The sequence below is a fragment of the Magnolia sinica genome, chromosome 17 (assembly GCF_029962835.1).
Source record: "Magnolia sinica isolate HGM2019 chromosome 17, MsV1, whole genome shotgun sequence".
NCBI classification, from domain to species: Eukaryota; Viridiplantae; Streptophyta; class Magnoliopsida; order Magnoliales; family Magnoliaceae; genus Magnolia; species Magnolia sinica.
The window spans coordinates 49493114-49517218 of NC_080589.1; the positions used below are offsets into that span (position 1 = coordinate 49493114).

A 24105-nucleotide genomic window follows, 5' to 3' on the forward strand; every position below is an offset into this window, starting at 1 on the left:
TCTTTTCCTATATGACCATTTAAGTCTGCTTCTACAAATATCTTCTCTCTGTTTGGAATTCCTTGCATTAGTCCATTCATATCCTCCAAGAATTGTCTTTTGATTCTATCATTTAACGCCACCTGCAGCGCATATGCACTAATAACATTGGTTATCTCATCTCCAAACATGTTTTATTAATAAAGTCCCATGACTTACTCTCTTAATGTCTGCAACTTTATCCTTCATTCTCCATTTCATTCTTCGAAAAAAAAAAAAGAGTCACCTGTTGGTATGCCTCCAATGAAGCATTCAAACAATGTTCATCTCAACCAAGCCTCATTGTTTGTGGGGCAATTAAGTCTCTGTGTCAAATAGCAAGTTTGCAGCTTTTTAAACCTTACATTAGATCGAGGGAACATGATTGCTTCTGAATGCATATTTGGATGTTGCATACCCAGTATTCGAAATGATTAAATTGCTTGAAACTGTTTTCTCTGGTAATTTTTTAGATACAGGGAGCTGAAAGTAGCATTTTCATAACTAATGAGTTATTTTATGCATTGGTTCCTTCTGTGTTAGAGAACTTAAATTATCACCCTGAGTTAAATTTCATTCTTGGGTGTGTAGGAGTCGCCGCAAGCTGCACGAGTTAAGGTCCTGGCAAGTGGTAATGCAATTGAAAGGCGATTCAGGTCTGATTTGTTTTCTTAAGTCTGTATGTATTCGTTTTTCCAAATTATTTTTACACAATTCTTTTGGTTAACTGAAACATCACTAGCTTCTGTATGGATGGATTTAGTCTCCTCCATTGCCTCTTTTACCAACTGACATAGTTGTAGTGAACTCTAGTAACATGACCAGCCTAGCCAATCCCAAAAGTGTTGGATAGTTGAGTGGGCCTGATGAAATGATTCTATCTCCTAGCCAAGAGTAGCCTTATGCAGAATCGGGTGGTCCTTCCATCCCTACAATCGACGGGAAAAGAAGAGGAATGAATGGTTGGATAGTCTGCCTATGCGAATGAATTAGTATGCCTAGGAGTTGGGATAGTCTTTTTATTCAACAATTGAACGGAATGTAAGCTGAGAAAACAAATACATTCCACATGAAATTTTGGTCAATTTATAACATTCTTAGTTTTTGAACTACTGTAGAAAGCCCACAGGATGTGAACTTCTTTTCCTGGAGAAGAACCAATGACGGCATCTGAGGAATAAGCATCTACTAACTCTGTGCCAACGGCTGCGATAAGACAGAATGCAAGCGTTATCAAGCATCTGTAGGTGGTTTTTGAGGCCCGCCGTCAAATCCCAGGGCTCAATCCTATACCGGTGGTGGAAACTACCAAGCTAGAGTACAATAGGGGCGGAGTGAATTTCCATTGGATCGGTGAAATGCGTAGAGATCGGAAAAAACACCAACTAGGAAAGCACTCTACTAGGCGGACACTGACATTGAGAGACGAAAGCTAGGGGAGCGAATGGAATTAGATACCCCAATAGTCCCAGCTGTAGACGATGGATGCTAGGCACTGCGTATTGACCCGTGTAGTGCTGTAGCTAATAGGTTAAGTATACCGCCTGGGGAGTATGTTCACATAAAGAATTCAGACATGTCAGACACGAGAAAGATGTCATTCTTTTTATGTTACCTGTAATTTAATTCACAACAATTTCAAATCATGCCACCCAATGTCATTCAAATTTTTTTTTCCCACTGAATGATATAAATCATTTACATGATTTTTTTTTTTTTTGAAGGGAGTCTATGGTGTGGATGGATCAAGTTGTGCTTGCTCTATTGCGCAACTTACACCTTTATCTGGCTCTCCTGGTGCTGCTAGTCAGTTTGTGGTACCATGTCTATTTCCCTTTCAAAACCAAATGCAAGTGTAGGATGAAGGGGAGGGGAATCAGAATGTTTGGGGTAGCTTGCTTTCTTTCGTGGTAGGCTCGTCTCTAGAGGGCACTACAGTAAGAATAGACAGGATTGCCTGTGAGTTGAATAGATTAGCTGGCCTTCTCCCCTTCAATAGTTAACCAGTCTGATTGATTAGGTACAAAGTACATCAATCATGTATCATGACACTTCGACAGGCACTCTTGTCATCCAGATTTTTAGTAAGGAAGAGCCTTTGATGAATCTTGAAGACATTTGGTGGTTATACATACAGTTGGGTTTTGTTAGTCCTTTCCCTCTGTCTCTATGGGGCAGGCAGGGAATGGATATAGCTCAATGATACTGTGTCATTTTGGTGTGGTGCGGGCGTATCGTAACAGATACAGAACACCTCGAGTACAACAGAGAGTTGTATGTTGCATTCGGGAAGGATGAATTGCTCCTAAAAAAGTATGTTGCATTCGGGAAGGATGAATTGCTCCCAAAAAAGAATCTATTAATTCTCTCCCAATTGGTTGGATTGTAGGTGCGATGATTTACTTCATGGATGAGGTCTCTGGTTCAAGTTCAGGATGGCCCAGGTGCGCGCCTGTGCCCATACCGTCAATGGTTCACTAATAGCTCCAACTAATAAGTGACGGTGAATAATCAGATGATGTAACCCATTGATGGCGAGACTGATACCGCCAGTTACAAACCCAAGAAATCTCCTAAAGGCTGGAGGGAGCTCCTCAACTTAGAATACTCCATCAATTACGAGACTGTGTTGAATGTAAGTGCAGGTAAAAGGGTCAGATCGTGGAAAGGTGGTGTCCAATGATTATCTTGTCTTGGAATGACAGGGGTTTGGGGAGTTTGTGAAGAGGGCTTAGGTCAAGAAGTTGTGCAAAACGTCCAAGGTGGACGTCATTGCTATGCAAGAAACTAAGCTCCAATTCTTTAATAGAGGTATGCTAGATTCCATTTGGGGGGTTAAAAACTTTGTTTTGTTGCGGCAAATGCAGTGGGAGCTTCGAGGGGTAACTGGAAGGCTCGGAGAACTGATGTTTGGAAGATGGTAGACTCTTCTTGCTGGGGACTTCACTCTCTCAGTTTTGCTGCGGGAGGTTAGCTCTGGATACCAGTGGGTATTTACTGCTGTTTATGGTCCAATTGCATACAACCAGCGCGGTCTTTTTCGGGAGGAGCTTGGCAAGGTAAGGCGGAAATGGGACTCCCCATGGTGCATAGGCGATGACTATAATGTAGTTCGTTTTTCTTGCAATACGTTAGGAGGGAAGATTTTGAAAAGTATGCATAATTTCTCTGATTGGGTGGGCCGTCATTCTCTGGTTGATTTGCCGTTGGAGGGAGCTAGATTTACTTGGTCTAATGGACTAGAGAACACTATTATGTCGAGAATTGATAGATTCCTTGTTTCTTCGGACTGGATTGAAAAGTCCCCTTTAGTCTCACAACACTGTTTCCCAAAGGTAACCTCCGATCAGAGAGTCTGATTGTGCAACATAGGTTAATAGTTATGGATGTTTGCATTAAGAGATGAAAGAAACATTAATGCCTTGGTGGTTGAAGATGAGAACTGGGGCCCACATCCATTTAGATTTGAAATTGTTGGATGGAAGTCAAAAGATTTTACCAATTGATTTCTGATTGGTGGGTCTCATTTGACATTTAAGAAAATAACATTGTTATCTCCTTTTAAATTCCACCACATAGTTTTTGGACACTATTAATTTCACTCCCTTCATCTCTTAATGCAAACATCCATAACTATTAACCTATGTTGCACAATCAGACTCTCCTTGTATAACCCTTCAATCTGTACATATTGATCATTCTTTTTTTTTTTTTTTTTGAAAAATAACATCAATATTATTTTAAAAAACTCGCAAGGAGCAAGCAAAGAATACAAAAGAGAAAAATCTGAAACAAAAAATTACAATTGAAACACTGACTAGAGATGGTCAGTGTTTATTGACTTTATTTATGGAGCCAAACCCAAAATGCAATGAGTGATCTTACGAACACAATCTTGAATCGAAATATCCCTATTATGAAAACAACGATCATTTCGAGACTCCCAAATTACCCAAAAATAGCCATAATTAATAAATGCCACAGTGCTTTTGTCGATTTCCCAACCCCACCACCATGCTAAGCCCAAAATGCAATGAGTGATCTTACGAACATAATCCTTAATAGAGACATCCCTATTATGAAAACACCAATCATTTCGAGACTCTCAAATTATCAAAAAAATTGCAATAATTATTAATTAATGAATGCCACGTTGCTTTTGTCGATTTCCCAACCCCACCACCATGCCAAGCCCATACAAGATCAAAGATGATTCTCAGCATCACCCATCCAGTACAAAGAACGGCGAAGAAATGCTTCTAAATTCGTCTTGCATAAGAAGAGTGGATGAATAAATGATCAATTGACTCTGCATCCTCCATACACATCAAACAAATATTTTGAAGACTAAGAGCTCTTGTTTTGTAAATTGTCCACTATCAAAACTCTCTTTTTACCCACTAACCATACAAAGCGACAACTCGAGGAGGAGCACTATCCGACCACAGATGAGCGGGAAAATGAGTGAGGTGAGCACATGATGGTTCTTGTACTAATGAATAGAAATAACAAACTGAAAATTGACCTGAACTATGAGCCAGACCAAACTGTCTATTACTCTCATTGAGGACAAGAACAATAGATTCAAGTTGATTCATTAATCTTGTGTACTATTCAAACTTGTCATCCTTTAAATTCCTTCGACAAACGGGCGCCCAAACCACTCGATCCTTGTGAAGAAAATAGCAGCGATCTATTGTTAGCCATCTATCCACAACAACTTTGGCCAATCTAGATTCATTAATGAGTGATCTTCCTCCACACCAAACATCATCGCAAAATCGAATTTTGTTCCCTAATCCAAAAGAAAAAGAAATTCCTTGACGGAACGTGTGATCAATCGAGGCAATGGTTTTCCAAATATACGAAGCACGATATAGTGTAGATCTCTTCACTCCCCATCCTTCCGTTTGAAATCCATATTTATTTTCAATTATTCCCCTCCACAATGTTCTCTCTTCAGATCCCAATCTCCATAGCCATTTGCCAAGGAGTGCTATATTCATAAGACCCAAATCCCTAATACCCGCCTCCCTTCATCCATTGGTCTGCATACCTCTCTCCAATTAAGAAGATGAATTTTTCTTTGATTTTCCCTCCCACTCCAAGGAATATCTCTTTGCAATTTCTTCAGTTTATTTAATACTAACTTTGGATGTTTGAACAACGACATAAAATTGGCAAATTAGAAAGAGTAGATTTAGCAAGGATAAGTGATAAATAATGACTCTTCCAAATAGATAATTTCCTTTCCACTTTCTTGATTACCTTGTCTCATAAAATTTTTGAAGGCTTCTCTATACAAAGAGGCATACCAAGATACATTGACAGAAAAGAACCTTGTTTTGACCCAAATATCAAAGCAAACTTTTCCAGATCCACCGCCTCCATTCCAATACCCAACATTTCGCCATTTTGATTTTTATTTTATTAGATTGATGCTGAGACCCGAAAATGCTTCAAAGCAAACCACGCATTTCTGAAGATTATCTATTATTGTTTCATTGGTATTGCAAAAAATAAGAGTGTCGTCAACATATTGAAGGTGAGTAATGTGTAAAACCGATGTTGCAACCTAGAAGCCATTGATCATACCCGCCACCTCTTCTTGCTGCATCAACTTATTAAAGGCTTTCCCAACTAAAATAAAAAGATAAGGAGACAGGATCTCCTTGCGTGACTGTCCTGGAAGATTTAAAGAAACCCTTAGGGGAACCATTTATTAAGATCAAGAAATACGCAGATTGAACACAAGATTGCATCCAACCCCTCCATTTTTGCACACATCCAAGCCTAGCAAGCATGTAGTCAAGAAATTCCCAATCTACATGATCATATGCCTTTTGTAAGTCCACCTTGCATATCAGCCCACTTTACCCATCTCGGTGCTTGAGTGAATGCATCCATTTGCTATGAGAGCACTATCAAGAATCTGTCTTCCCATCACAAAAGCTCCCTGATATTTAGAGATTGCCTTTGATAATACCCCCTGAAATCTCAGAGCTAGCATCTTAGCTAAAATTTTGTACGGTCCTCCAATTAAACTTATGGGTCGAAAATCTTTTATTTATTCCACACCTTCTAGTTTTGGAATAGGGGCAATAAAGGAGACTCCCAAATCTTTAGAAATGATACCTTGTTCATAGAATTCATGAAAAAAAATCCATAACATTGCCTTTCATTGTTTGCCAAAACTTTTGAAAGAACAAAATAGGAAAACTGTTGGGGCCTGGATCCTTCTCACCGCATATTGAACCTATGGCCACGAACACATTGATCATTCTGTTTTCCTAAGTAGAAACAAATCTATTTGGCTTGTATATGATCCACTTTTGAAAGTCATTAAATGTTCATCTCTCTTTTTAAAGTATGTCGTTTGCTAGAGCTAGATTGTTTTCCTTAGCAAAATCAAGGATGCCGTCCCCCATCTCATTTCTTCACCCAAAACCCTACCTCCATGTTTGCTCCCATTTCCTTCACTTTCTTTTCCTATATGACCATTTAAGTCTTCTTCTACAAATATCTTCTCTCTGTTCGGAATTCCTTGCATTAGTCCATTCATATCCTCCAAGAATTGTCTTTTGATTCTATCATTTAACGCCACCTGCAGCGCATATGCACTAATAGCATTGGTTATCTCATCTCCAAACATGTTTTATTAATAAAGTCCCATGACTTACTCTCTTAATGTCTGCAACTTTATCCTTCATTCTCCATTTCATTCTTCGAAAAAAAAAAAAGAGTCACCTGTTGGTATGCCTCCAATGAAGCATTCAAACAATGTTCATCTCAACCAAGCCTCATTGTTTGTGGGGCAATTAAGTCTCTGTGTCAAATAGCAAGTTTGCAGCTTTTTAAACCTTACATTAGATCGAGGGAACATGATTGCTTCTGAATGCATATTTGGATGTTGCATACCCAGTATTCGAAATGATTAAATTGCTTGAAACTGTTTTCTCTGGTAATTTTTTAGATACAGGGAGCTGAAAGGAGCATTTTCATAACTAATGAGTTATTTGATGCATTGGTTCCTTCTGTGTTAGAGAACTTAAATTATCACCCTGAGTTAAATTTCATTCTTGGGTGTGTAGGAGTCGCCGCAAGCTGCACGAGTTAAGGTCCTGGCAAGTGGTAATGCAATTGAAAGGCGATTCAGGTCTGATTTGTTTTCTTAAGTCTGTATGTATTCGTTTTTACAAATTATTTTTACACAATTCTTTTGGTTAACTGAAACATCACTAGCTTCTGTATGGATGGATTTAGTCTCCTCCATTGCCTCTTTTACCAACTGACATAGTTGTAGTGAACTCTAGTAACATGACCAACCTAGCCAATCCCAAAAGTGTTGGATAGTCGAGTGGGCCTGATGAAATGATTCTATCTCCTAGCCAAGAGTAGCCTTATGCAGAAGCGGGTGGTCCTTCCATCCCTACAATCGACGGGAAAAGAAGAGGAATGAATGGTTGGATAGTCTGCCTATGCGAATGAATTAGTATGCCTAGGAGTTGGGATAGTCTTTTTATTCAACAATTGAACGGAAAGTAAGCTGAGAAAACAAATACATTCCACATGAAATTTTGGTCAATTTATAACATTCTTAGTTTTTGAACTACTGTAGAAAGCCCACGGGTCGTGAACTTCTTTTCCCGGAGAAGAAGCAATGACGGTATCTGAGGAATAAGCATCGGCTAACTCTGTGCCAGCAGCCGCGGTAAGACAGAGGATGCAAGCGTTATCAAGCATCTGTAGGTGGTTTTTGAGGCCCGCCGTCAAATCCCAGGGCTCAATCCTATACCGGTGGTGGAAACTACCAAGCTAGAGTACAATAGGGGCGGAGTGAATTTCCATTGGATCGGTGAAATGCGTAGAGATCGGAAAAAACACCAACTAGGAAAGCACTCTGCTGGGCCGACACTGACACTGAGAGACGAAAGCTAGGGGAGCGAATGGGATTAGATACCCCAGTAGTCCCAGCCGTAAACGATGGATACTAGGCGCTGTGCGTATCGACCCGTGCAGTGCTGTAGCTAATAGGTTAAGTATCCCGCCTGGGGAGTATGTTCGCGTAAAGAATTCAGACATGTCAGACATGAGAAAGATGTCATTCTTTTTATGTTACCTGTAATTTAATTCACAACAATTTCAAATCATGCCACCCAATGTCATTCAAATTTTTTTTCCCACTGAATGATATAAATCATTTACATGATTTTTATTTTTTTTGAAGGGAGTCTATGGTGTGGATGGATCAAGTTGTGCTTGCTCTATTGCACAACTTACACCTTTATCTGGCTCTCCTGGTGCTGCTAGTCAGTTTGTGGTACCATGTCTATTTCCCTTTCAAAACCAAATGCAAGTGTAGGATGAAGGGGAGGGGAATCAGAATGTTTGGGGTAGCTTGCTTTCTTTCGTGGTAGGCTCGTCTCTAGAGGGCACTACAGTAAGAATAGACAGGATTGCCTGTGAGTTGAATAGATTAGCTGGCCTTCTCCCCTTCAATAGTTAACCAGTCTGATTGATTAGGTACAAAGTACATCAATCATGTATCATGACACTTCGACAGGCACTCTTGTCATCCAGTTTTTTGGTAAGGAAGAGCCTTTGATGAATCTTGAAGACATTTGGTGGTTATACATACAGTTGGGTTTTGTTAGTCCTTTCCCTCTGTCTCTATGGGGCAGGCAGGGAATGGATATAGCTCAATGATACTGTGTCATTTTGGTGTGGTGAAATCATCAATTTGATCCTGAATATCCCCAAACCCAACATGATTTTCTCTATTTTGACTAGCTGTTTGAATGGGAATGCTTAAGAGGCTTGGATTCATATGGGATGCTATGAGTTGCTATATTGCTGGAAGCAAACTCCAGGCTGTTACAAAAATGGGAGTGCAGCAGTAGTGGCAGGGGCAGCATTAGTAGCCATTGTGTGCTAAATTAAACTTATTACTCATTGTCAATTGTTTAAGAGGAAAGTCAAGGATGATTCCTAATTTTCTAGAAGTTCCTTTCGATGAGAGGATCTCCCAGTGGGCTTCCTTTTACTCTAAAATGCTAAGTGCTCTCCTGTTTATTTGCCTCATTATGCATCTCGTACTCATTTGATTCTTTTCAATTTCAATTTATTTATTTATTTTTTCTGTTTGAATTAGCTTGTCCAGTGATTGTCTCTAGTTCTGAGGTTCATAGTGCCTCTAGGGAGAAAGGGGTCCGTGTATAATCTCTTTTCTTCGAGCAAAGTGTGGCGTCTTTTGATTTCCTTTGAGAACTTTGAGAACCCCCTTTTAGCAAGCAGGACACCAAAAGGCCTCACCAAAATCTGTGATTAAAAAATGAAAGAAGAAAGAAAGAAAGATGAAGTATATATGTGCTCATTTCATATCATATTGTATGAGTGAATTTGATTAATGAATAAAGAACCATAACACAGGATTATGATTCTGAAGTTAAAGAAGCTTTTAGAAAGACGTAGTTAGGAAAATCCCTTGGACCAGATGGTATACTAGTAGAGGTTTGGAATTGCACGAGAGATATTGGTTTTTTTGATTGATAGAGTTGTTCAACAAGATTGTAAGTTCAAAGAAAATGTTAGACGAATGGAGGAAAAGTACTAGGGGTATGTATTTATAAGAATAAAGAAGACATATGGAGCTACACTAACTATTGTGGGATTAAACTTATAAGTAGTACTATTTAACTTTGAGAGGGTGATTGAATTGGATCAAGGTGTGAAATGAATGTATCAGAAAATCAATTTGGTTTCATGTCGTGAAGGTCGACCATTGAGGCTCATTTCCTATTTAGACAATTGATGGGGATCTATTGAGGAAGAAGGATCTCCACATGGTTTATTGACTTGGCAAAAACATAAGATAGGGTCCCTAAAGAGTTAATTTATTAGGTGTTGGGAAAGGAGTTTGAAGAGGATATATTGACATGATTAATGATATGTACAAGGGAGTGGTAATAAATGTGAGAACTACTAGTGGAGAGACAAGTGAATTTCTCATTACTATGGGCTTGCACCAAGGGTCGACATTGAGCCCATACCTTTATTGCATTGGTTATGGACGGGTTAATGAGGCATTTATAGGAAGAGATCTTCTGGTCGATATTTTTTGCAAATGACATAGTTTCGATTGATGAGATAGGGAGGGGGTAAATGCAAAGCTAGAACTATGGAAGGATGCTTTTGAATATAAAGGTTTTAAAATTAGTCGGACAAATGCATAGTATATGGAATGCACTTATAGTAGTAATAGTAGAGGAAATGAGGAATTACTTAAGATTGCTGACCAAGAGGGTAACCTAAAATGACAATTTTCGATATCTTGGGTTAATGACTCAAGAGAGTGAATTGGAGCTTGGTCATAGAATTGGAGCTTGGTGGATGAAGTGGAGATGTGCCTTTGGAGTTTTATGTGATTGGGGGCATACCATTGAAATTGAAGGGGATTAAAAAAAAAAAAAATCATCTTTGAAAGGTAATGGATTTTTTTTGAGGCGCGGCAAGTCCAAATGAAACAAAAGGAGCTCCAAATGACTAGGAAAAGCCATCTACAAGGATATTCAAATTAGAAGCCTATTTTTTTACACAGGCCTTGGCTCGCTCTAATAATAGCGAAATCAATTCACTCGTCCCCAAAGCAAAGATCATTTCTTTATCCCTAAATGGATCACAAACCTCCTAATAAAGAAAGCTTCCATATCTTTTTCTCCTCCCTCCCGTAAATGCCACCATGTCAAAAAAAATAAAAAAAAGAAAAGAAAATAAAAAATGATTGATGGTCCTTGCCATCATTGTTCGGAGTATCCTTGATATTATCGAAATATCCCCGATATTACCCGTATCTCCAGCTTAGCGATACCGATAATATTGGCAACAACATTGATAAAATTGGTAGTAAAAAAAATTCTAATAATTGGCGATATATACCTAAGTATCGCCAATGTATTGCCAATATTTTCGACTATGTATATTCTTGGTGTCGCTTATATAGCTTATTGGCAATATTTCAATGATATCACCAATGTGTCGATAAAAATCCATTTATTAAAAAAATTCTATGTCATGTTTTTATGGGCACGTGGTTGTATGATGAAATGCATGTTTGTATGTGTGTATATTTATGTATGTGTGGATGGATGATGGTTGGATGGATGTGTATGTGTGTTTGTGCATGAACGGATGCATGGATGGATGGATAGATTGATCATGCATGTGTGTTTGTATGTATGTATGTGCATGCATGGATGGTTCCACCATTTCCCGCCAATGTTCCCATTAAAGAGAAGCTTATTATTTGATTCTTAAATCCGCAAATATGCGTCGTTTTTGCTACTATATGATTCTTAAATATGCAAATATGTGTATTTAAGCATCTTCTGAAGTTTCATTGAAAAATTCCACAATTTCCCCCATGTTTCCCTGCATTTTCGGGAAATGTTAATATAATCGGCAATGACGATACTGTTTCCGTATCCTCAACTAATGAAAGTTGTAGCGATACCAATACTTCAAACGTTGCCTGGCATCACCCATGGGATCTTGAATACCCCCAAGAAGCCCTCCCAAATGGACCAAGCGAGTAGATAATGAATAAACAAGTGGTTTACCGATACTGCATCGCTTAGGTACAAGGAGCACTTCTTAGGAATAAACATCAACCTCTTTTGAAAATTAAGGAGGCGCTTCTTGGGAATAAACATTGACCTCGTTTGAAGATTATCACTAGTAAGCATCCCTTCTTGCTCATCAACCAAGCTAAAGCTGCAACCTTTGGAGGGGCACCATAGCTCCACATGAATGTCGATGCGCATGGACCTGGAGCTAAATCCTCAGTGGCGAGAAACTATCACGCCTCAAACACATTCATCATCCTCCAGTCTACTCCGTCTCCTCTCCTCTCTCCACAACTTTCTCCTCCCCTTTTACATGTAACTCTCTCCCTCCTCAATTGCAGCCTCTTTCGACTCGTCGTCTCTTGGCTACCCTTTCTCCCTCGTCCAACCCTTGACAATCCTCTCAGTGGGCCATGGTTTTGGTGGGGGCTGAAGGGCAGAATTTCTCATCCACCCAAACCTCCAACTCTGCCTCCCCTCATATCTTAAATATTCCTCCTCTTCAGATAGTTTCAGATGACATTCCCACCATCTTCTTGAGCTCTCCTTTGATTGCCTCTATCTTATCTAATTGTAAAGACCCTGTAAGAGCTAAAGAGGCCATCATTGAGTTTGGGAAATCAATGGGCATGCCATTTGGGGATAATGAAGAAGACTGCATATAATTATGTCATTTTATTGAAGCTAGGGGAGCTCGAGCAGCCCTCGCTTTAAAGAAAGCTCCTAAATCCCCATTGGGGTTGGAGGGAGCTTTCTAACCTTCATTGCACCTTTGTTCACAAAGTGTGGTCTTCAATTCTCTCCAAATTCAAGGTGTTATGGACAATCCTGGCTTTGATGTCTTCTTTTCTCTTTGCTTAACATTGCCTTTTTTTTTTTTAAAAGATGCCTTGTTAGAGCTTGAAGGTTGGCTGTGTTGTGAACCCTACGGGAGATTTGGAAGGAAAGGAACAATCGATGCTTTCACAATATTGCTCCTCCTCTGCCAAAGTTTCGGGACTTGCCCTTTGCAAAGGACTCATTGACAATGCTTTCTCCAGATGATTAGTCATTGATCTCTTGTCAACTCAACTAGTCTTTTGGTGTTTTTCTCCATGCCCTGTTGGTTCTCTTGGTCTGTTGCCTTGCTTAGGGCTCGGTCTCTAGTTGTATATCTTCCTTAGTTAGGTTTTGCTTTTGTTTTGTTGTTGTTTTTGTTTCTTGTTTTTTCTATTTTTGTTTTGTTGCTTCTTTGTCCTCTTGGCTTTCTTAATAATATTTCAATAAAAAATACACATAAAACCAATTCATAAAACATACACTTCATTAAAATAAATTAGATAACCATTCACTAAAATAAAATAAAATATCAAATCACCAGTATTTTCCAAAGTCTTAAATAACCTTATACTATAAGTTCTTTTACAATAAATCCGAAACTTGAAAGGAAAATAAATCTAAACATAGAGAAATAAAGATGGCTAGGAATCCGCTCTTCACGCTCCTTGACTAGATCTTGATCCTAAAATTTAAAATTCCAAAAAAGTAAGCTGCGAAGCCTAGTGAGAAATTCTCAACAAAAGTTTAAAAAGAAAACGCATCTAGTCCGAATAAAACATCTTTATCAAATCATTGCAAATCAAAGATTGAATAAACGGATTTTTCAATGTAAATTCCAAACGAAATAAATCATGAATGAATAGATGCAAAATCATGAGTGCATGAATAATTATGCAGAAAGTAATCACAATAATCAGTATGGTTAATCCCTTTGGATATCAGGACCATTTGAAACCAGTCGACCAACGCTCTCCCAATACCCACCTGCCCTAAATGGGTGGCTTTTTACAATCTTGACATACTCATCCACCCGACTTCCACTCAATAGGTGACCGATTCATATGTATGTTAGTCAGACTACTACATTGCTCACGATAGGATTGAGTAATCACTCACCCTACTGCCAAATCTATGGAGGTTCCGAATGATACCAAACGGGCGTTAGAGACTTTCACCCAAGTGACACAATCACCCTACTTGCTGGACTTGGGGACTTTCACTCAAGGGACACAATTACCCTACTTGCTGGGTTTAGAGACTTTCAACCTAGGGTTCAAAATCAGCCCCCACATATTTTCTGCTGTTCCAACAATAATGTGCATGATGCATGATTCCTTTCAAAATCGATATTTCCAAAATATCACAAACACCTGTGAGATTCATAAAACTTTCCTTGCATACTTTCAAGTATCCCAAGTCCTTTTCCATCATTAAAATGTTTCATAAAGAACATGAATACACAATGTAAATAATTAAATCTGAAAAATATCGTCTGAAACCCTGGAATTTCTGGAAAGTACTGATTAGTGCAGAAAACTGTGCAGTAAACCATATAACTGTAAGTCTGAACAGAAAAGCCCTTAAAGAATTTTAACTAGAAGGTCCCTGGAAATTCCGTGAAAGTACACAATGGCATTGGAAGTTAGTGTTTAATTCCAAAATTACACTAGAACCCAAAAATCTTAATCAATTTAATAGTTTATGCCGAGATTCCAGAAGAATTGCATACTAAACCTTGGAATCTATCAAGGGATCTTGATTTTCAAAAACTAAAGAAAAGATCAAGAAAGCATTTCTTGATTTTCAAGAAGATAAAAGAAAACTGAAAAAAAAAAATTAAGAAAGATGAGAAATAAATCTTTGATTCCCAAGTAAAGGAAAAGGGCCATAAAAGGTGAAAATCAGATATCAAGAAAATTAAGAAAAGGGTGCAGGGAATCAGACCTTAGGGAATCTTATGATGCAAATTTGAGGAAAATAGGAAAATAATTTTAAGATATATGAAAAGGAAATATTCTATCCAAAAGAAAAAGGGTTGCATGTAAAAGGCCCTAAAATCCTGGTTTCTCTTAGGAACAAATTGTGAAAACAAGAATAGGGAATATTCAACAAAAATTGTATCAAAGTTCAACTTAAAAGAGAGATTTCAAATTCTATGTACAAAAATTGTATCAAAGTTCAACTTAAAAGAGAGATTTCAAATTCTATGTGAGAGATCACTCACCTGATGGGGAAAACCCTAGATCGCAACCCTAGATTTTTTCTACAAGAGGGAGACCACATCATATCCTTGCATAGGGATGAGAAACAACTAGCCACAGTAGAATTGACATATGTTACTAGCCTAAGCCAGCCTAGGGAACTCGGCATGGAGAGACCTCCCTCCTAGACAAACATCATCCCAAAAGAACACCCTTTCCCCATCTCCAACCACGAAGCTCACACCCTCATTAAATCTCTCCTCCACTCCTATAGCCTTCAAAATCTTGGAGGTTCTACAAAAAGAGGAGCCCTTAACCCACCTCCCACTTCAACAACTAAAATTTAAGAGACTGATGATCCTTGCTACAAAAAAATCTTGTCTTAAGTTAGCCAACCACTCCAACACCGCCTTTGAGCATTTAAACAAGGACGTGAAATAGATTCGCATATTTGACAAAGTTGCTTTAATCAAAATTAGCTTTCTCCCAATAAACAAATACCTGCTCTTCCAACTTGATAACTTGGCTTCAACTTTTTCGATAACCCTAAAGTTGCTTCGACGACTTGTTAATAAGAGGAAGACCTAGGTATGTAGAAGGGAATGGGCCAACACCACACCTAAACAAACCGGCTAGCCAACCCAACTCCTTAAATGTTTTAATCCTCAGAATTTCTCTCTTTGAAATGTTGAAGCTCACTCCGAAACCACTTGAAAACATTTGATGATCTTTTTTAAGCTATCCACCATACCTTCCTATGCTTGATAAAAATTATTGTATCATTTGCGAATTGTAAATGAGAGATCCAAGACCCTCCACTCCCCACCTCAAATCCCTTGAAGAGCTGAACCTCTTGACCCTTGTCTAGCATCCTACTTGAAGCTTCGATGTCTTGTTTACCACGAACAGATATGGGGATAACGGATCCCCTTGCCTTAGCCCTCTAGAAGTACCAAAGAAACCTTTCGATGTCTTGTTTACCAGAACTGAAAACCTCGCCGAACGAATACAAGAATTGATCCAACTTCTCCATTGTGCCCCACTTCCCAACCTCTGAAACATATAATCTAAAAGGTCCCATTCCACTCAGTTGTTGGTCTTTCCGATATCCAAGTTACACACCACTTGCTTCCCGTCCTTGTTGCATGCGTTGTTGCATTATGCGCCACAAGCTCACAATCCACAATGTTTTCCTTCAATACAAACATTATGGGTTTTGGAAGTGATACGTGAGATAACTCCACGAAATCTAGATGTGGGAATTGTTGCAAAATTTTTTGTAGGGGCTTCCTATTAGGGTAATAGGTCTAAAATGTTTCGAACTTTCTGCTACTTTGGGATGATAGCAATGAATGAATTCCCCAATTTTGAAGCTAGAAACCCCTCCCCCCTTGAAAAAAAAAAAACAACCCTGGAAGAATGCCAAGGGATAACCATTTGGCCATCTACAATAAATCACACATCCCATCATGAAAAGAATGCCAAGGGATAACCATCTGCCCCTGGCACTTTTATCTCAACCGAGATCATTCACTGGCACTTCAATTTCATTCCATTGAATCAGCCATTCCAAGTCTTCTGCCTCTCTAGTGGACAATCAATTGGACTGCAACTTGTCTTAGGTGCAATCTTGACCAACTGCCACTAGATGTTAACTATAACTTCACAAACTTGCTCCTTGTCTTCAACACGGGTCTCATTCATCTTCACACTTCGGATCCAATTCGCACTAGCTTGTGCACTATGCATGCCGCTCTTGACCTGTCTCCATTTAATTTCATCCTCCTTTAGCCACTTGTTGTAATCACACAAAAGCAACTCCGTAGCCACCGTCTTCTTCCAACAAGTCCCCACCTTCCTCCTTGATATCAATCACTGGATCTCCTGCAATATTGCGTCCGACTCCTCCCTTTTTCCCCACCTCTTTCCTGTAGGATATCTATAATACCTGCCATGCTTTATTAGATAGAATGTTGAGCAGTACATGTTCATATGATGAGCTTAGCGGAGATGTGGATGCTGAGATCTTTGAGTGACAAGATAAGGGAGGATAGAACTAGGAATGAATGTGTTCGAAGGAACTTGGGAGTAGCACCAATAGGTAATAAGGTGAGGGAAAGTAGACTTAGATGATCTGGCCATGTGCCATGGAGACCAAGAATTGCATCTGCTGGGAGTGAGTCAATTCAAGTTGAAGGCTCTAGGCTTGACCTTGGTTTAACTGAGGATTCATGTAGCAGACCCCAATTGCTATGAAGCAGAGTTCCCATTATTCCATATATGTCGTGACTTTTTGTTAATGGCATTCTTAGATGGACAGTAAACTACTTGACAAAGGATTGGAATTGGGTGAATAACATCCAGTTCTCATAGCACAGCTATTGTGTTTTTGCTGATCTGTTTGTACAATTTATTTAGGCTAAACGTGAAATCATGAACTGTTCTCCATGGAATTTGAATTGAGTTGCTAGATCTGGAACACATCACAATATTTCAACATTACTCTGCAGCCACTAATCTTTGCCATAGAAAGAAGTGTCCCCAATGCATTGAGTACAATACCCTGCCAAATGGATTCTACCTAAATGTTAAACTAACCATGAATATGTCAGCATTTTTCTCTAACAAGTTATTCAGCTGCTAGCATTGATGCTTGCAAACTCATAGCTAACGCTTTTGCTGTGTGAATGGTTTATGCAGTGTTTGGATAGGAGGGAGCATACTGGCATCCCTTGGTTCCTTTCAGCAAATGTGGTTTTCCAAAGCTGAGTGAGTTTCTACTAATGGAATCATGCATCTGTACCTTATTTTCTAATACATTGAAATGATTTTTTTCCCCTCACTATCAATATGGATTTTACCGTTGTTTAAGAAATATTAGTCACGCACCTTAATTTTTGTTGCACTTATCACAAGATATATGAAGTAAAATCATATGATTATTAGGACTAATAAATTCATTGATGTTGCCCTTTCAAAAAAAAATCTTAATTGGATTAAATGGGATTTTAATGCTGGTTTTAAATATTAGAAAAAGTTGTATATTTTAAATTTTCAGTTTAGATTTTGATTTTGGGTGATTTGTCCTCAATATCATGGGTTGTATGAATGGGTTTTGGATTCTCGAAGACCTGTTTCGTTTCTCTAGTCCATTTGGATTTTTTTATTATTATTGAACTTCTTTTTTTCTTTCTTTTTTATTTATTTTTATTTATTTATTTATTTTTTGTTAATTTTTTAATTTATGTATTCATTTATTGGTGTCAGGTATGAGGAGCATGGCGTCTCATATATTCAAAGAAAATGTCCTTGAGCTACCGCCTCAGTGATGTTGCTGTGGCTGTATTTATCCTTGGATCATAGAAAGGTTCTGAGAAGATATTTATGTGTAAACCTCCAGGAATAGTTAGGCCCATGTATTTTCTCTCTACTTGATTTCCTAACAATGACTGTTTTTAAATTGACGTGTATGCTTTTAAAAGATGAACTGTTATGCTATCAGAGGTCGGATGCATTTAGTAAATATACAATGCTATGAGCTACCCTTGGGCTAGCAGTGCTAAACCTGGGCTGGGCTAAGTGTGCATCTTATATTCATGGTGTTGGCCCCATTGGAAATGGTGAGAGCCCAAGGGTGACTGATTCGCCCAAGGATACATGCATATGATATGTATGCACGAGTGACATTTGAATTGTGGCCCAAGGAGAGAGAGAGACACACACACACACGTTGCAACACTCCATGCATGAGCTGTGGCCCCTCGTGTGCAATGTACATAACAAAAATCAGGCCAATCCATAACTGAGGACCTGAAGATTGGTTTAGGGCCTGTTTGGAAGAAAGATTTATCCTGGTGAAGCTATTCTGGTCAAGTACATCAAGTTTAATAATTATCCATTGTATGTGACTATGTGCAAATGCTTGGTGGCTTGAAAAAGCATCATGCCACATCAAAGCACATGTGACATATGATGGGCAGTATAAATGTGGCAAATGTGGCACACACGAGGAACTTGTACCATGTATTGGGTCACATGTGACAAATTCCTGCCACTTAAAGCTGGAGAGCGTCCCTTGTAGGTCATTGGAACATGCCTAAACCGGTGTGTATATTGGGGATAGGTCAAGAAATAAGGAAATCTCTTCAATATATATATATATATATATATATATATATATATATATATATATATATATCTCACATACAACTAGTTGGACGATTGAAATTGGTCCAACTAGCTGTGTCATTTAATAAGAAGTTAACGTTAATAAAAATTTTCATATAATGGAAGAAAAGTTATTCGTTTGGGTGGCCCCCATTGTGTGAAATCCACTCAATCATTAGGTGAGTCACTGCATGTTAGACCCAATGGCAAAAAGACCAGCCCCATCCCTTGTTCACGTGAACCACACAATTGAAAAAAGTGTAGATAAAAAGCTTACCCTCTAAACTCTCTCTTGGTGTGGCCCACTTGAATTACATATGGGCCTGAATTTTGGGTACAAGCCCTAGCATTTAGTGGGGCAGCTAATGGTTAGAGTAGATTTTACATTCTCATCAGGGTGGGCTTCGTAGAAATCAAGTTTGGACGTCTCTCCCAACTTTTTCAATTGATATGTCATTATCACCGCTGCTTCCACTAGTGTGATCCACTTGAGCCTTACATTTGCTTTGTTTTTTTTTTTTTTTTTGAAATTTATCTTAAAATAATATAAAAAAAAAACAGATGGACGGTGTGGATGAAACTCATAGATCACAGTGGCCCCTCAGAGCTCCTGCCTGTTCCTAGCCAGGGATGGGCGGGATTAGTACCTAATCCACTTTCCGGGGCAGTGATGGAGGCGTCCGTTTCCAATGGAAGCGGCCAAGCCGTCACCAGAAACTTCCTCGATGGGAAGCTGGGAGGGGTACACCGTGATAAATCTATCCTGTCCATCTGTTTTTCCATATCATTTTAGAACGTGAGCCCAAAAATGAGACAGATACAAAACTCATGCGGATAGGGGAATTCCTACCGTTGAAACCTCGATGAGTCCACCATGATGTATAATTGCCATCCATATAATTCGTGAGGTCGTTCCTACTAGGATGGATTGAAATTATATAGTAATAATAAAAAAAAATTAGCATGAACCAAAACTTTTGTGGCCGCATGAATGTTTCAACGGTGGAAATTCAATCCTCACCTTTTCTTGTTGTGTGGCCCACTCGAGTTTTAGATCTATATAAATGTTGGGTCCATGGCTTAAAATGATCTACAAAAACTGATGAGCGGGATAGATTTATTATATTTATCATGAACATCGGGGTGGACCCCACCTAGCTTCGGGTAGCAGCCGGATACACTGGGCTTCGTTTCCAATAACTAAAGGGAGAGAGCATTAATACGGGAGAGGGATTAAATGAAGAGTAAGAGAGAGAGGAGGATGGGGAAGCTTGTATTAAAAGAAAATGGAATATTTACGTAAGTCATACGCGTATGATTTACTAGGGCAATCTATCATATGTTTACCAAATCTGGTCCGTTAATAAATATATAAACATGTGAAATATATAAAATATTAATTTTCCGTAATTAATAGTAAGATATTCTTCTACAAGAAAATTGGGCGGTTAAAAATTCATTCTAACAATTTAGATTCAACTTGCATGTGTGGCCGAAGTGATTATTATTTTATAAATAAAATTGAATTAGTATGTCTCATTTGATAAACAAATTAGATATGTGACATGTATTCCTATTGTACCTATATAAAACTTGATGCCATGCACCCTCTCATGCGGAGGTATTATATCTGAATCAAAAGAGGTGTTTTTTATTTAATGCACAACTAGTTGGACCAAATTGAATCGTCCGATTAGTTGTGTGTGAGCATTTCTCATATATATATATATATATATATATATATATATATATATATATATATCAGTATCTAAGCTATATTTGTTGTTGTTTTCTTTTTATTCTTTCCTTTCTTTCGGCCTTTTTTTTAATTTTTGGATTCCACGAAGCCCAACACATGAGATGCATGGATGAGGTCTGGATGGGGACAAGGTTAATTACCCAGGTTTGATTCTAATGGTATGGTACTAACAATGGCCCCTTTGCTGTCTGGAAGATCTTAACAGATCTCGTCTAGATGAAGGCAGGCTTGATCCTGGTTTGTGTGCCATATAGGGATCTCGGTGTCCAGATGGCCTACACGACGAGTGATCCAATGGTCGTAAGCGTCCATTCTGTGGAATCTATTCTACGGTATCTACTGACTGACTATTGGGACTATTGTGAAGGCCACCCCATAATGTTCCCACCACAAGCGAGAAGAAGCACATATGTTGTAGAACAACATTCGTTGGCTAACTACGAGGAATAAATGTTCAACTGAAAGACACGGTGGGCACATCCATTAAAATTCTCAAAAATATCATGCAACACACATCAAGTTTAAAACCATGCATTCTTTTTTCCCCGATGCGTACCTTTTCCAAGACACTTCATACTTTTCGGTCCCTTCTCATGAGGGGAGTTGGTATTTGATGATCTCCTTCTAGCTCAAAGATCGTTTGGCAGCCTTGTTCCAATATCATCTACTCTTTACTTTAACGTCTCTGGATGCTAGGGAAGGTGCAATCATCTCGCCTCCACCACCGTCGTCTTCAACAATTGAGGTTCATCCGCTCCATCACCTCAAGATACTGACCACCATCGTCTTCCACAATTGAGGTTCATCCGCACCATCACCTCAAGATATTGACCTACCGACTGCTCTCAGAAAATATATTAGATTGTGTACCTTACTGTAGAAACCTCACAACAGGCCCACATGGCTTGATAACTTTAGTGACCCTCGATCCGAGTGGTTATCCACGGCTAAAATCCTCATTGGAAGGCAACCAATGGTTTAGATGCTGCCAGCTGAGTACCAGTTTTTTTTTTTTTTTGCCCAAAGCCGATGTTGCCTGCACCGGCTTTGTGCAAAACAGATCTGGCTGTGGTCCTTTTTTTTTTTCCCCTCGGATTTCAGCACCATTTCATGCGCTGGGTGAGCTTGATGCTCCATCTCAGTCTTGGTTGATCTCTTCAATGGGCTCACCAGGCTCTGTCTGAGGCTCAAATGCTCTTTTCTCTTAAAGTACTGGTTCGGTTTGCCTGTGTCTGGCATTGATGCCAAGGCCTAAGGGGCAAGAAAATCAAACATGCTTGAGCTTATTAATTCAGCGGGAAATTGACCATACTTGCCTCGAAGTTTGGGCAAATTACCTAGAACGCTACAACACTCCATATATTCCCAGAAGGGCCTTCTGACAGCTTTTGGAGTTTGTTTCGGACAAAAATGCCCCTGACCTTGTTTCAGGACTTGTATGGTTTTCTAGAAGAAGAAGTTATGTCGTATTTAATGCCAAGAAAGTGATGTGTACGGAATCCTATTTTGTGTGCGAGCAAGGACCAAGCTCGTGGGGCCCACATTGATGTATATTTATAATCCATGCCGCCCATCCTTTTTGCCGTGTAATTTTAGGGCTAAGGCCCAGATATCAGCCTGATCCAGAGCTTGTGTGGGTCACATAATAGAAAATAATGGTGACAATGGAATCCACTGTTTAAACTTTTCAGGCTCACTGTGATGTTTGTTAGAAGTGGACATTGCCCAAGTCAAGACTTATTTAGGCCCAACTGGGGCAGGCCGACAAGTTGGATGGAATGGATCACCCCATTGTGGGCCTTACGCTATGGTACCAATGGTTTGGTACAAAAGGACGTGAACATATTCAAAACCACGATCCATACAACATGAAAACCACAACCCATATAACATGGCAACTACGACCCATGCAAACCATGACCCAAATGGGCCCACACTGATGTATGTGTATAATCCATTCTGCCCATCCTTTTTGTTGTATCATTTTAGGGCTAGGGCCCAAATATCAGCCTGATCCAGTGCTTTTATGGCCCACAAAATAGAAAATAATGGTGACTGTTAAAAGTTTTCAAGCTCACTGTGATGTTTGTTAGAAGTGGACATTGCCCGAGTTAGGACTTTTTGGGCCCACGCCGAGCTTGCCGATAAGGTGGATGGATCGGATCACCCCTTTGTGGGCCTTAAGCTATGGTACTAATGATTTGGTAGAAAAGGAATTGAATACGTTGAAAACCACGATCCATACAACATGACAATCACGACCCATATAACATGGCAACTACAACCCAAATGGGCCGCAGCTGTATGGATCGCAGTTGTCATTTATATAGGTCTTAGTTATCCTGTTATATGGGTCTCAGTTGTATGGATTGCAGTTGTCTTGTTATATGGATCGTAGTTATCCTGTTATATGGGTTGCGGTCGCAGTTGTCCTGTTATATGGGTCTTAGTTTTCCTGTTATATGGGTCTCAGTTGTATGGATCGCAGTTGTCCTGTTATATGGGTCGCAGTTATCCTGTTATATGGGTCGCGGTCGCAGTTGTCTTGTTATATGGGTCTTAGTTTTCCTGTTATATGGGTCTCAGTTGTATGGATCGCAGTTGTCATGTTATATGGGTCGCAGTTATCCTGTTATATGGGTCGCGGTCGCAGTTGTCCTGTTATATGGGTCTCAGTTGTATGGATCGCAGTTATCCTGTTATATAGGTCGTAGTTATCCTGTTATATGGGTCGCGGTCGCAGTTGTCCTGTTATTTGGGTCTTAGTTGTCCTGTTATATGGGTCCACTATGCCCATCCTTTTATGGGACCACTACGCCCATCCTTTATGAGACCACTATGCCACTACGCCATTGTCACCCGAATATCAGCCTGATCTAATGCTCGTGTGGGCCACATAATAGAAAATAATGGTAACAGTGGCACCACTCTTGAAACTTTCTAAGCTCACAATGATGTTTGTTAGAAGTGGACATTGCCCAAGTCAGGAGTTTTTAGGCCCACGACGAGTTGGCCGACAAGGTAGATGGATCAGATCACCCCATTGTGGGCCTTAGGCTATGGTACCAATGGCTATCCTTTAATTTGGTAGTAAAGGAAGTGAACATGTAACAACCGCGACCCATATCACATGAGAACCACGACCCATATAACATAATAACTATGCCTCATGACAACCACAACCCATTTAATATGATAATCACGACCCATATAACATGACAACCACGACCCATGACAACAATGACACTTACCACATTACAACGACGACCCATATAACACGACAACCACGACCAATGATAATGACGACTCATATAGCATAACAACCACAACCCATATAACATGGCAACTACTATCCATGACAACCACGATCCATTTTTGATAGTGTAAATGGATCAAAGGCTACAAATTAAGGTCATGGTATAATCTAATTGATCTTTGGATATGCTTCAATTTTGGGCTCAACCCCTTAAATTAGATGGAAAAATGGATGGATGTTGTGGATAGACCACATACATTTAAG

At 39.3% G+C, this 24105-nt stretch overlaps 1 protein-coding gene across 1 annotated transcript in view; it reads left to right on the forward strand.

Annotated features, from left to right (window-relative positions):
* Positions 1 to 18212, forward strand: part of LOC131231711 (actin-related protein 4) — a 131106-nt gene extending 112894 nt beyond the window's left edge. The window contains exons 19-21 of the mRNA XM_058228001.1: positions 610 to 674; positions 17360 to 17428; positions 17927 to 18212. Of these exons, the coding sequence (XP_058083984.1) occupies positions 610 to 674; positions 17360 to 17428; positions 17927 to 17972 (180 nt within the window). The 3' untranslated portion in view covers positions 17973 to 18212. The remainder of the gene's footprint in view (positions 1 to 609; positions 675 to 17359; positions 17429 to 17926) is intronic.
* Positions 18213 to 24105: the final 5893 nt, after the last annotated feature.